A 15000-nucleotide genomic window follows, 5' to 3' on the forward strand; every position below is an offset into this window, starting at 1 on the left:
CCTCCCCATCCCTCCCCATGAAATCATCCTTAACCTCCCCATCCCTCCCCCATGAAATCATCCTTAACCTCCCCATCCCTCCCCCATGAAATCATCCTTGACCTCCCCATCCCTCCCCCTTGAAATCATCCTTTACCTCCCCATCCCTACCCCATGAAATCATCCTTGACCTCCCCATCCCTCCCCCTTGAAATCATCCTTTGCCTCCCCATCCCTCCCCCATGAAATCATCCTTTACCTCCCCATCCCTCCCCCATGAAATCATCCTTGACCTCCCCATCCCTACCCCTTGAAATCATCCTTGACCTCCCCATCCCTCCCCCATGAAATCATCCTTGACCTCCCCATCCCTCCCCCATGAAATCATCCTTTACCTCCCCATCCCTCCCCCATGAAATCATCCTTTACATCCCCTGCCAGCCCCCTATAGCTATCCAGCATGAAGGTGACCAAAAGGAAGGACAGACATCCCTCTCCCTGTCATCTCTCTCTCACCCCTGATATCCTCCCCAGACCTCCCTTCCTGGAACTCCCCCATGTCCTCCCAGTCCTCCCATGTCCTCCCATGTCCTCCCAGTCCTCCCATGTCCTCCCATGTCCTCCCAGTCCTCCCATGTCCTCCCATGTCCTCCCATGTCCTCTCAGTCCTCCCATGTCCTCCCAGTCCTCCCATGATGGAGACAGGCTGGAATATGAAGGTTGTAGGGTTAGACACAACAGGGCTCCTACACGCACAGAGAGAGAGAGATCCTTCTGGGTCTCTGCTTCTGCATCGTTCTCCTGCTGAGGTTCTCCATTCTGACAAGATATTTTTCTCTGTTTCTGTCTCTCTATCTCTCTGTCTCTCTTTCTCTGTCTATCTCTCTCTCTCCCTCTCTCTCTCTCTCTCTCTGTGTCTCTCTCTCTCTCTCTCTCTCTCTCTCTCTATCTCTCTCTCTCTGTCTCTCTCTATCTCTCTCTCTGTCTCTCTTTGTCTCTCTCTCTCTTCCTCTTCCTCTCAGGGTTGCCATGGCCACTGCCTCATCCCAGGTGCTGATTCCAGATGTGAACCTGAACGAAGCCTTTGATAACTTTGCCCTGGACTTTTCCCGAGAGAAGAAGATCCTAGAGGGACTGGACTACCTGACAGGTGTGTGTGTGTGTGTGTGTGGGGGGGGGGCTTTCACTAACAACAAAAACACATGACGACTTTTGGTAAATAATGAACCTGTCTGGTGACAGATGTCCGTTCTGTTATATTGAAACATAACAACCACCAGAGACGCACAGAAAAACAAGCAGTTGGTCAGAACTTTACTTCAGTAGGTTTCCTTTAGACAGGAGGGACCGTGCAAATCAAATCAACATTTCTGTGCATGTGGGATAAACAAATCAAATCAACATTTCTGTGCATGTGGGATAAACAAATCAAATCAACATTTCTGTGAATGTGGGATAAACAAATCAAATCAACATTTCTGTGCATGTGGGATAAACAAATCAAATCAACATTTCTGTGCATGTGGGATAAACAAATCAAATCAACATTTCTGTGCATGTGGGATAAACAAATCAAATCAACATTTCTGTGAATGTAGGATAAACAAATCAAATCAACATTTCTGTGAATGTGGGATAAACAAATCAATTCAACATTTCTGTGAATGTGGGATAAACAAATCAAATCAACATTTCTGTGAATGTGGGATAAACAAATCAAATCAACATTTCTGTGAATGTGGGATAAACAAATCAAATCAACATTTCTGTGAATGTGGGATAAACAAATCAAATCAACATTTCTGTGCATGTGGGATAAACAAATCAAATCAACATTTCTGTGCATGTGGGATAAACAAATCAAATCAACATTTCTGTGAATGTGGGATAAACAAATCAAATCAACATTTATTTACCGTGTCATTTCACAAACTCATTTTCACAATATACTTTACAAAAATACAGAGGGGGAAAGAGACTTGGGGCAAATAGTTTCACAAAAAAAACACTGAACACCAACATTTGCCTTGTTTGACCCTGTAGCTCCCAGTCCTCCCTCCATACGTGATGAGCTGTGTACTGCCTCCCACGACACCATCACAGTTCACTGGACGTCTGAGGACGAGTTCAGCGTCACCTCCTACGAACTGCAGTACACCATCTACACCGGCCAGACCAACTTCATCAGTAAGTACCGTGACAATACACCAGCCGTAAACACCATCTACCCAGTATACCACCCTTACAATAAAAATAGTGAAACATTAAAAAAAGTAATCATTTTTAGATAAAGCTATACTAACTATATTCACATCACAAAATAATTTATTAAAACACACTGTTTTGCAATGAATGTCTACAGTAGCCTCAACAGCACTCTGTAGGGTAGCACCATGGTGTAGCCTGAGGACAGCTAGCTTCCGTCCTCCTCTGAGTACAATGACTTCAATACAAAACCTGAGAGGCTCATGGTTCTCAACCCCTTCCATAGACTTAAACAGTAATTATGACAACTTCAAGAGGATGTCCTCCAACCTATCAGATCTCTTGCAGCATGAACTGACATGTTGTCCACACAATCAAAGAGAATATATCTATTACTGGAAGTATAAGCTATCGCTAGTTAGTACTGCAGTGTATAACATGTGGTGAGTAATTGACTCAAAGAGAGAGAAAGACAATAGTTGTGCAGTTTTTAACAAATTCATTTAAAAATGAAGGAGAAGCAAGAGAGAGCATTCACTTTCACTTTCACTTAGCTTGTGAATGCAGCTAGCTAGTTTAGCCTACTCAAACACCCGGCTCAAACAGAGAAGGATGCTATGTTAGCTAACTGGCTTTGGCTATCCAACACTAGAACTCTTCCTAGTCAAAGTAAGCTTTTGGTTTTATTAATGCATTGCCACCAGGGCCCGCTGGTGTAACTGCTATACTGCTTGCTGACTGTACACTGCACTGCATTGTAGCAGGTTTACTAACATGTTATTTCTAGTAGCTATGTTGACAATGATGTTATTATAGGGTGACAACGATATAGGCTGTGTGTAGCGGATAGCGATTATGATATGAAGGTTTGGCTTGGGAAGGTTTTTTCAACTGGTCAGAGACAGCTGTGTTGTGCACTGAAGTTCACAAGCGAAGGGAAAAGGTGAGCAGAGAAATTATCCATAAAGCAAAATGACCTGTTTGTATGTGGCTGCTATGAAAGTGAATAGTGTGTGCGTGTTTGCGTGTGATCAGGGGTGTATTCATTTTCTTAAACGGAAGCAAACGTAACGAAATGGGGATAAACATACCTGTATTTGTCCAATAGAAACTCTTGTTTGGTTGGAGTAATGATTGCAGATCAGCTAGATGCAGACAAGAGTGTGCAAAGTGGTATTGAATGTGTATATTGTTTGTCACCTTGATTACTCTTAATTTTTCTGTCGACCAGTGTGCACCTACGTTGTAAACGTTTAATTCATAGGCTAGGTTGTAGCAACCTCATGATGGGTTTAGAGACAATTACAGTATCATGTAGTAGCCTAAACCTATCACTGTTACATTGAACTGGATGAATATGAATGACAGTGTCCTAAACCTATCACTGTTACATTGAACTGGGTGAATATGAATGACAGTATCCTAAACCTATCACTGTTACATTGAACTGGGTGAATGGAAAATGAATGACAGTCATCCAATATGCTGTAATAGAAATAAGGCCATGCTCATTAAAAAATAATCGTCCTCCCTCATCATAAAGCACTGACTGCCACTCTACATTACCCATAAACCACACAGTTTACCATCAACACCGGCCGACTTAATCACAGAGTAACAAAACATCACCACTTCTACACCACTCGTACACCAGCCACAGCTTTATGTTGCATCAAACCACTACGATCTAGAAGAAAAATAAACGCACACCTATAAAGACGAGGTGCTGGCTAGCGGAGTAGAACACCTATTAAGACGAGGTGCTGGCTAGCGGAGTAGAACACCTATTTAGACGAGGTGCTGGCTAGCGGAGTAGAACACCTATTTAGACGAGGTGCTGGCTAGCGGAGTAGAACACCTATTAAGACGAGGTGCTGGCTAGCGGAGTAGAACACCTATTAAGACGAGGTGCTGGCTAGCGGAGTAGAACACCTATAAAGACGAGGTGCTGGCTAGCGGAGTAGAACACCTATTTAGGCGAGGTGCTGGCTAGCGGAGTAGAACACCTATTAAGACGAGGTGCTGGCTAGCGGAGTAGAACACCTATAAAGACGAGGTGCTGGCTAGCGGAGTAGAACACCTATTAAGACGAGGTGCTGGCTAGCGGAGTAGAACACCTATAAAGACGAGGTGCTGGCTAGCGGAGTAGAACACCTATTTAGACGAGGTGCTGGCTAGCGGAGTAGAACACCTATTTAGGCGAGGTGCTGGCTAGCGGAGTAGAACACCTATAAAGACGAGGTGCTGGCTAGCGGAGTAGAACACCTATTAAGACGAGGTGCTGGCTAGCGGAGTAGAAACTTGAAAATAAAAGAGAGCCGCACACTCTAGGAGCTCAGATGCAAAAATGTAATACCAACGTTTCGACAGCCAAGCTGTCTGTATTACATTTTTGCCTCTGAGCTCCTAGAGTGTGCGGCTCTCTTTTATTTTCAAGCATCAAGCCACACTACGACACACAGTCTGGTAAAAATACACTAGAATGAAATAGAATTCTGTATATCTGCAGCACCACTCATAGGCCACTACTCCACAGGCCACGTGGTGTATTTATGGTCCCCAAAGTGTTATCTAGGGGCATGCAGTAGGTCTCACTACCTATGGGAGAATCTCAATGGCGTACTCCTCGGGTCCTCTCTCTCCTCACCTCCTTCTCAAAAACCCATTGGAGAAGAAGGTCAGAGGGGGAGGTACCCCTTGGTATTGAGAAAGAGGCGAGGAGAAAGGACCTGAAGAGTATAAAATTGAGATTCTCTCTTTGAGTTTGTTTGAGAAATACACCAGAATATAAATACAGAGGTGTCAGACAGAAAACAATTGTTATCCACAAGTCACTACTGTACATGAGGTTGAAAGAAGCATCGGAACAGACATTCAGTCCACCTACTGTAAGAAGAGATAGGGTTGGACTACTTTATAATACAGTAAGAAGAGATAGGGTTGGACTACTTTATAAAACAGTAAGAAGAGATAGGGTTGGACTACTTTAAAATACAGTAAGAAGAGATAGGGTTGGACTACTTTATAATACAGTAACCTACAGTATGAAGAGATAGGGTTGGACTACTTTATAATACAGTAACCTACAGTAAGAAGAGATAGTGTCTGACTACTTTATAATACAGTAAGAAGAGATAGGGTTGGACCTCTTTATAATACAGTAAGAAGAGATAGGGTTGGACTACGTTATAGTAAAGTTACCTACAGTAAGAAGAGATAGGGTTGGACTACTTTATAATACAGTAACCTACAGTAAGAAGAGATAGGGTTGGACTACTTTATAATACTGTAACCTACAGTAAGAATGGATAGGGTTGGACTACTATATAATATAGTAAGAAGAGATAGGGTTGGACTACTTTATAATACAGTAACCTACAGTAAGAAGAGATAGGGTTTGACTACTTTATAATACAGTAACCTACAGTAAGAAGAGATAGGGTTGGACTACTTTATAATACAGTAACCTACAGTAAGAAGAGATAGGGTTGGACTACTTTATAATACAGTAACCTACAGTACGAAGAGATAGGGTTGGACTACTTTATAATACAGTAACCTACAGTAAGAAGAGATAGGGTCTGACCACTTTATAATACAGTAAGAAGAGATAGGGTTGGACCTCTTTATAATACAGTAAGAAGAGATAGGGTTGGACTACTTTATAATACAGTAAGAAGAGATAGGGTTGAACTACGTTATAGTAAATTGACCTAAAGTAAGAAGAGATAGGGTTGGACTACTTTATAATACAGTAAGAAGAGATAGGGTTGGACTACTTTATAATACAGAAAGAAGAGACAGGGTTGGACTACTTGATAATACAGTAAGAAGAGATAGGGTTGGACTACTTGATAATACAGTAAGAAGAGATAGGGTTGGACTACTTGATAATACAGTAAGAAGAGATAGGGTTGGACTACTTGATAATACAGTAAGAAGAGATAGGGTTGGACTACTTTATAATACAGTAAAAAGAGATAGGGTTGGACTACTTTATAATACTGTAACCTACAGTAAGAATGGATAGGGTTGGACTACTATATAATATAGTAAGAAGAGATAGGGTTGGACTACTTTATAATACAGTAACCTACAGTAAGAAGAGATAGGGTTGGACTACTTTATAATACAGTAAGAAGAGATAGGGTTGGACTACTTTATAATACAGTAAGAAGAGATAGGGTTGGACTACTTTATAATACAGTAAGAAGGGATAGGGTTGGACTACTTTATAATACAGTAACCTACAGTAAGAAGAGATAGGGTTGGACTACTTTATAATACAGTAAGAAGAGATAGCGTTGGACTACTTTATAATACAGTAAGAAGAGATAGGGTTGGACCTCTTTATAATACAGTAAGAAGAGATAGGGTTGGACTACTTGATAATATAGTAAGAAGAGATAGGGTTGGACCTCTTTATAATACAGTAAGAAGATATAGGGTTGGACTACTTTATAATACAGTAAGAAGAGATAGGGTTGGACCTCTTTATAATACAGTAAAAAGAGATAGGGTTGGACTACTTGATAATACAGAAAGAAGAGATAGGGTTGGACTACTTTATAATACAGTAAGAAGAGATAGGGTTGGACTACTTTATAATACAGTAAGAAGAGATAGGGTTGGACTACTTAATAATACAGTAAGAAGAGATAGGGTTGGACTACTTTATAATACAGTAACCTACAGTAAGAAGATATAGGGTTGGACTACTTTATAATACAGTAAGAAGAGATAGTGTTGGACTACTTTAAAATACAGTAGGAAGAGATAGGGTTGGACTACTTTATAATACAGTAAGAAGGGATAGGGTTGGACTACTTTATAATACAGTAACCTACAGTAAGAAGATATAGGGTTGGACTACTTGATAATACAGTAAGAAGAGATAGGGTTGGACTACTTTATAATACAGTAAGAAGGGATAGGGTTGGACTACTTTATAATACAGTAACCTACAGTAAGAAGATATAGGGATGGACTACTTTATAATACAGTAAGAAGAGATAGTGTTGGACTACTTTAAAATACAGTAGGAAGAGACAGGGTTGGACTACTTTATAATACAGAAAGAAGAGATAGGGTTGGACTACTTGATAATACAGAAAGAAGAGATAGGGTTGGACTACTTTATAATACAGTAACCTACAGTAAGAAGAGATAGGGTTGGACTACTTTATAATACAGTAAGAAGGGATAGGGTTGGACTACTTTATAATACAGTAACCTACAGTAAGAAGATATAGGGTTGGACTACTTTATAATACAGTAAGAAGAGATAGGGTTGGACCTCTTTATAATACAGTAAGAAGAGATAGGGTTGGACTACTTTATAATACAGAAAGAAGAGATAGGGTTGGACTACTTGATAATACAGTAAGAAGAGATAGGGTTGGACTACTTTATAATACAGAAAGAAGAGATAGGGTTGGACTACTTGATAATACAGAAAGAAGAGATAGGGTTGGACTACTTTATAATACAGTAAAAAGAGATAGGGTTGGACTACTTTATAATACAGAAAGAAGAGATAGGGTTGGACTACTTTATAATACAGTAAGAAGAGATAGGGTTGGACTACTTTATAATACAGTAAAAAGAGATAGGGTTGGACTACTTTATAATACAGAAAGAAGAGATAGGGTTGGACTACTTTATAATACAGTAAAAAGAGATAGGGTTGGACTACTTTATAATACAGAAAGAAGAGATAGGGTTGGACTACTTGATAATACAGTAAGAAGAGATAGGGTTGGACTACTTGATAATACAGTAAGAAGAGATAGGGTTGGACTACTTGATAATACAGTAAGAAGAGATAGGGTTGGACTACTTTATAATACAGTAAAAAGAGATAGGGTTGGACTACTTTATAATACTGTAACCTACAGTAAGAATGGATAGGGTTGGACTACTATATAATATAGTAAGAAGAGATAGGGTTGGACTACTTTATAATACAGTAACCTACAGTAAGAAGAGATAGGGTTGGACTACTTTATAATACAGTAAGAAGAGATAGGGTTGGACTACTTTATAATACAGTAAGAAGAGATAGGGTTGGACTACTTTATAATACAGTAAGAAGGGATAGGGTTGGACTACTTTATAATACAGTAACCTACAGTAAGAAGAGATAGGGTTGGACTACTTTATAATACAGTAAGAAGAGATAGCGTTGGACTACTTTATAATACAGTAAGAAGAGATAGGGTTGGACCTCTTTATAATACAGTAAGAAGAGATAGGGTTGGACTACTTGATAATACAGTAAGAAGAGATAGGGTTGGACCTCTTTATAATACAGTAAGAAGATATAGGGTTGGACTACTTTATAATACAGTAAGAAGAGATAGGGTTGGACCTCTTTATAATACAGTAAAAAGAGATAGGGTTGGACTACTTGATAATACAGAAAGAAGAGATAGGGTTGGACTACTTTATAATACAGTAAGAAGAGATAGGGTTGGACTACTTTATAATACAGTAAGAAGAGATAGGGTTGGACTACTTAATAATACAGTAAGAAGAGATAGGGTTGGACTACTTTATAATACAGTAACCTACAGTAAGAAGATATAGGGTTGGACTACTTTATAATACAGTAAGAAGAGATAGTGTTGGACTACTTTAAAATACAGTAGGAAGAGATAGGGTTGGACTACTTTATAATACAGTAAGAAGGGATAGGGTTGGACTACTTTATAATACAGTAACCTACAGTAAGAAGATATAGGGTTGGACTACTTGATAATACAGTAAGAAGAGATAGGGTTGGACTACTTTATAATACAGTAAGAAGGGATAGGGTTGGACTACTTTATAATACAGTAACCTACAGTAAGAAGATATAGGGTTGGACTACTTTATAATACAGTAAGAAGAGATAGTGTTGGACTACTTTAAAATACAGTAGGAAGAGACAGGGTTGGACTACTTTATAATACAGAAAGAAGAGATAGGGTTGGACTACTTGATAATACAGAAAGAAGAGATAGGGTTGGACTACTTTATAATACAGTAACCTACAGTAAGAAGAGATAGGGTTGGACTACTTTATAATACAGTAAGAAGGGATAGGGTTGGACTACTTTATAATACAGTAACCTACAGTAAGAAGATATAGGGTTGGACTACTTTATAATACAGTAAGAAGAGATAGGGTTGGACCTCTTTATAATACAGTAAGAAGAGATAGGGTTGGACTACTTTATAATACAGAAAGAAGAGATAGGGTTGGACTACTTGATAATACAGTAAGAAGAGATAGGGTTGGACTACTTTATAATACAGAAAGAAGAGATAGGGTTGGACTACTTGATAATACAGAAAGAAGAGATAGGGTTGGACTACTTTATAATACAGTAAAAAGAGATAGGGTTGGACTACTTTATAATACAGAAAGAAGAGATAGGGTTGGACTACTTTATAATACAGTAAGAAGAGATAGGGTTGGACTACTTTATAATACAGTAAAAAGAGATAGGGTTGGACTACTTTATAATACAGAAAGAAGAGATAGGGTTGGACTACTTTATAATACAGTAAAAAGAGATAGGGTTGGACTACTTTATAATACAGAAAGAAGAGATAGGGTTGGACTACTTGATAATACAGTAAGAAGAGATAGGGTTGGACTACTTTATAATACAGTAAAAAGAGATAGGGTTGGACTACTTTATAATACAGTAAGAAGAGATAGGGTTGGACTACTTTATAATACAGTAAAAAGAGATAGGGTTGGACTACTTTATAATACAGTAAGAAGGGATAGGGTTGGACTACTTTATAATACAGTAACCTACAGTAAGAAGATATAGGGTTGGACTACTTTATAATACAGTAAGAAGAGATAGTGTTGGACTACTTTAAAATACAGTAGGAAGAGACAGGGTTGGACTACTTTAAAATACAGTAAGAAGAGATAGGTTCTGACTACTTTATAATCAGTAACCTACAGTAAGAAGCGATAGGGTTGGACTACTTTATAATACAGTAACCTACAGTAAGAAGAGATAGGGTTGGAATACTTTATAATACAGTAGGAAGAGATAGGGTTGGACTACCTAATAATACAGCAGGAAGAGAGAGGGTTGGACTACTTTATAATACAGTAAGAAGAGATAGGGTTGGACTATTTTATAATACAGTAAGAAGAGATAGGGTTGGACTACTTTATAATACAGTAACCTACAATAAGAAGGGATACGGTTGGACTACTTTATAATACAGTAAGAAGAGATAGGGTTGGACTACTTTATAATACAGTAACCTACTGTAAGAAGGGGTAGGGTTGGACTACTTTATAATACAGTAAGAAGAGATAGGGTTGGGACTACTTTATAATACAGTAACCTACAGTAAGAAGAGATAGGATTTGACTACTTTATAATACAGTAAGAAGAGATAAGGTTTGACTACTTTATAATACAGTAAGAAGAGATAGGGTTGGACTACTTGATAATACAGTAAGAAGAGATAGGGTTGGACTACTTTATAATACAGTAAGAAGAGATAGGGTCTGACTACTTTATAATACAGTAAGAAGAGATAGGGTTGGACTACTTGATAATACAGTAAGAAGAGATAGGGTTGGACTACTTTATAATACAGAAAGAAGAGATAGGGTTGGACTACTTGATAATACAGAAAGAAGAGATAGGGTTGGACTACTTTATAATACAGTAAAAAGAGATAGGGTTGGACTACTTTATAATACAGAAAGAAGAGATAGGGTTGGACTACTTTATAATACAGTAAGAAGAGATAGGGTTGGACTACTTTATAATACAGTAAAAAGAGATAGGGTTGGACTACTTTATAATACAGAAAGAAGAGATAGGGTTGGACTACTTTATAATACAGTAAAAAGAGATAGGGTTGGACTACTTTATAATACAGAAAGAAGAGATAGGGTTGGACTACTTGATAATACAGTAAGAAGAGATAGGGTTGGACTACTTTATAATACAGTAAAAAGAGATAGGGTTGGACTACTTTATAATACAGTAAGAAGAGATAGGGTTGGACTACTTTATAATACAGTAAAAAGAGATAGGGTTGGACTACTTTATAATACAGTAAGAAGGGATAGGGTTGGACTACTTTATAATACAGTAACCTACAGTAAGAAGATATAGGGTTGGACTACTTTATAATACAGTAAGAAGAGATAGTGTTGGACTACTTTAAAATACAGTAGGAAGAGACAGGGTTGGACTACTTTAAAATACAGTAAGAAGAGATAGGTTCTGACTACTTTATAATCAGTAACCTACAGTAAGAAGCGATAGGGTTGGACTACTTTATAATACAGTAACCTACAGTAAGAAGAGATAGGGTTGGAATACTTTATAATACAGTAGGAAGAGATAGGGTTGGACTACCTAATAATACAGCAGGAAGAGAGAGGGTTGGACTACTTTATAATACAGTAAGAAGAGATAGGGTTGGACTATTTTATAATACAGTAAGAAGAGATAGGGTTGGACTACTTTATAATACAGTAACCTACAATAAGAAGGGATACGGTTGGACTACTTTATAATACAGTAAGAAGAGATAGGGTTGGACTACTTTATAATACAGTAACCTACTGTAAGAAGGGGTAGGGTTGGACTACTTTATAATACAGTAAGAAGAGATAGGGTTGGGACTACTTTATAATACAGTAACCTACAGTAAGAAGAGATAGGATTTGACTACTTTATAATACAGTAAGAAGAGATAAGGTTTGACTACTTTATAATACAGTAAGAAGAGATAGGGTTGGACTACTTGATAATACAGTAAGAAGAGATAGGGTTGGACTACTTTATAATACAGTAAGAAGAGATAGGGTCTGACTACTTTATAATACAGTAAGAAGAGATAGGGTTGGACTACTTTATAATACAGTAAGAAGAGATAGGGTTGGACTACTTTATAATACAGTAAGAAGAGATAGGGTTGGACTACTTTATAATACAGTAAGAAGAGATAGGGTCTGACTACTTTATAATACAGTAAGAAGAGATAGGGTTGGACTACTTTATAATACAGTAAGAAGAGATAGGGTTGGAGTACTTTATAATACAGTAAGAAGAGATAGGGTTGGACTACTTTATAATACAGTAAGAAGAGATAGGGTTGGACTACTTTATAATACGGTAAGAAGAGATAGGGTTGGACTACTTCATAATACGGTAAGAAGAGATAGGGTTGGACTACTTTATAATACAGTAAGAAGAGATAGGGTTGGACTACTTTATATAACACTGCATTTTGGTGGTTTGCTCTCTATCCCATTTATATAACTGCAGTATTTTAGTAACATCAAACTTTTGGCTTCTGTATTCTGTCATGCAGCTACTATACAGTACTTTAGTGAAGTGAAGATAATATGCCATTAGGGACCATCAGCTGTTCCATTTTGTCTCCATGGTTTATACACTATAATACCTTGAGTGAGAGGAGTGGTTGACAGTGTAGAGAGTAGAGGAGGGAAGAGGAGGGAATAGGATAATTGCTGAAGTGTAGAGCAGAGTAGATGACAGCAGGTATAGGCCTAGCAGATAATGACAGGCTGCCGTGGCAGGACACAGGAGGATCAGCTGACTGTGGAGTGGCAGGCTGCTATGGCAGGACACAGGAGGATCAGCTGACTGTAGAGTGGCAGGACACGAGACGATCAGCTGACTGTAGAGTGGCAGGACACGGGAGGATCAGCTGACTTTGGAGTGGCAGGACACGGGACGATCAGCTGACTGTAGAGTGGCAGGACACGGGACGATCAGCTGACTGTGGAGTGGCAGGACACGGGAGGATCAGCTGACTTTGGAGTGGCAGGATACAGGAGGATCAACTGACTGTAGAGTGGCAGGACACAGGAGGATCAACTGACTGTAGAGTGGCAGGCTGCCTTGGCAGGACACAGAAGAATCAGCTGACTGTAGAGTGGCAGGACACAGGAGGATCAGCTGACTGTAGAGTGGCAGGACACAGGAGGATCAGCTGACTGTATAGTGGCAGGACACAGGAGGATCAGCTGACTGTAGAGCGGCAGGCTGCTATGGCAGGACACAGGAAGATTAGCTGACTGTAGAGTGGCAGGGCACAGGAGGATCAGCTGACAGTAGAGTGGCAGGACACAGGAGGATCAGCTGACTGTGGAGTGGCAGGCTGCTATGGCAGGACACAGGAGGATCAGCTGACTGTGGAGTGGCAGGGCACAGGAGGATCAGCTGACTGTAGAGTGGCAGGACAAAAGAAGAACAGCGGACTGTGGAGTGGCAGGACACAGGAGGGTCAGCTGACTGTAGAGTGGCAGGCTGCTATGGCAGGACACAGGAGGATCAGCTGACTGTAGAGTGGCAGGACACAGGAGGATCAGCTGACTGTAGAGTGGCAGGACACAGGATGATCAGCTGACTGTAGAGTGGCAGGACACAGGAGGATCAGCTGACTGTAGAGTGGCAGGCTGCTATGGCAGGACACAGGAGGATCAGCTGACTGTAGAGTGGCAGGGCACAGGAGGATCAGCTGACTGTGGAGTGGCAGGCTGCTATGGCAGGACACGGGAGGATCAGCTGACTGTGGAGTGGCAGGACACAGGAGGATCAGCTGACTTTAGAGTGGCAGGACACAGGAGGATCAGCTGACTGTAGAGTGGCAGGACACAGGAGGATCAGCTGACTGTAGAGTGGCAGGCTGCTATGGCAGGACACAGGAGGATCAGCTGACTGTAGAGTGGCAGGACACAGGAGGATCAGCTGACTGTAGAGTAGCAGGCTGCTATGGCAGGACACAGGAGGGTCAGATGACTGTAGAGTGGCAGGACACAGGAGGATCAGCTGACTGTGGAGTGACAGGCTGCTATGGCAGGACACAGGAGGATCAGCTGACTGTAGAGTGGCAGGACACAGGAGGATCAGCTGACTGTAGAGTGGCAGGACACAGGAGGGTCAGATGACTGTGGAGTACCACTCTCCCATGTGGAGCTGGTTGGCCCTGGGACAGATTGGAGTATCTTGACACATACCTCCTACAGATCCTCCACAAATCTGCTTTCCTCTCATCTACTGTTCTTCTCCCTTTCCTTTCCCTCTTCTCTAATCCTCTCTTCTGTTTCCCTCCTTTTCCCACCCCTCTACTCCTCCTCCCCCCCCCCCCAACTCTCCCTATCTTTTTATCCCCTCTCCTCTCTCCTCTCCCCCTCCCGTCTTCTCCCTCTCAGTCCCAGCCTGCTCTATCCTGCTCTGAAGTATAGTCCCAGTGCTGCGGTGAAGTGGGATTTATTTCAGCAGTGATAGACTGAAGTGCTAAGGCCATCAGCAGAGCCAGAGTGGGAGGGAAGAGAGCTGAGCTGGCTGGCAGATCTGGGTTCAAATACTATTTGATTCCAGGACCGCTGGTTGGCTGGCAGATCTGGGTTCAAATACTATTTGAAATATTTTCTAAAAAATGTAAACGTTTTCTTTAGCCTGCCTGGAGTGTCATTTGGACGTGGTTTATACTTTTGACACTTTTCTATCGGTCCATTAACCCAGACAAGCCTAATCAATCACCAATAAAGTATTTAAAATGTATCAAATACTATTTGATCCCAGGACCGCTGGTTGGCTGGCCTCACTGAGTTGCCATTACCTCCTCAGGAGGATAAGAGGGAACTGGAGCTGAATCGGAGAGAAATGCCTTTTATTTCAGACTGTTGAGTTTGTAGCATTGCCTTCTTTTTCTGCATCTCTAAGTGCTTAAACGCTAACCACTGTTGATGTCATCTGATCCTTCTCCTCTCTCCCTGGAGGGGGAATGTGAGATGTTCTGTCCTAC

General features: G+C 40.4%; 1 protein-coding gene across 5 annotated transcripts in view; it reads left to right on the top strand.

Moving 5' to 3' along the window:
• LOC110504507 (E3 ubiquitin-protein ligase MID2) overlaps positions 1-15000 on the top strand; it is a 247304-nt gene that overhangs the window by 205818 nt on the left and 26486 nt on the right. For all 5 annotated transcript variants that reach the window (XM_036970549.2, XM_036970547.2, XM_036970550.2 and 2 more), the window contains 2 exons: positions 1002-1129; positions 2023-2166. In XM_036970549.2, the coding sequence (XP_036826444.1) occupies positions 1002-1129; positions 2023-2166 (272 nt within the window). The remainder of the gene's footprint in view (positions 1-1001; positions 1130-2022; positions 2167-15000) is intronic.

This window comes from Oncorhynchus mykiss, chromosome 25, assembly GCF_057628025.1.
Source record: "Oncorhynchus mykiss isolate SJ-2025 chromosome 25, ASM5762802v1, whole genome shotgun sequence".
Lineage (NCBI taxonomy): Eukaryota > Metazoa > Chordata > Actinopteri > Salmoniformes > Salmonidae > Oncorhynchus > Oncorhynchus mykiss.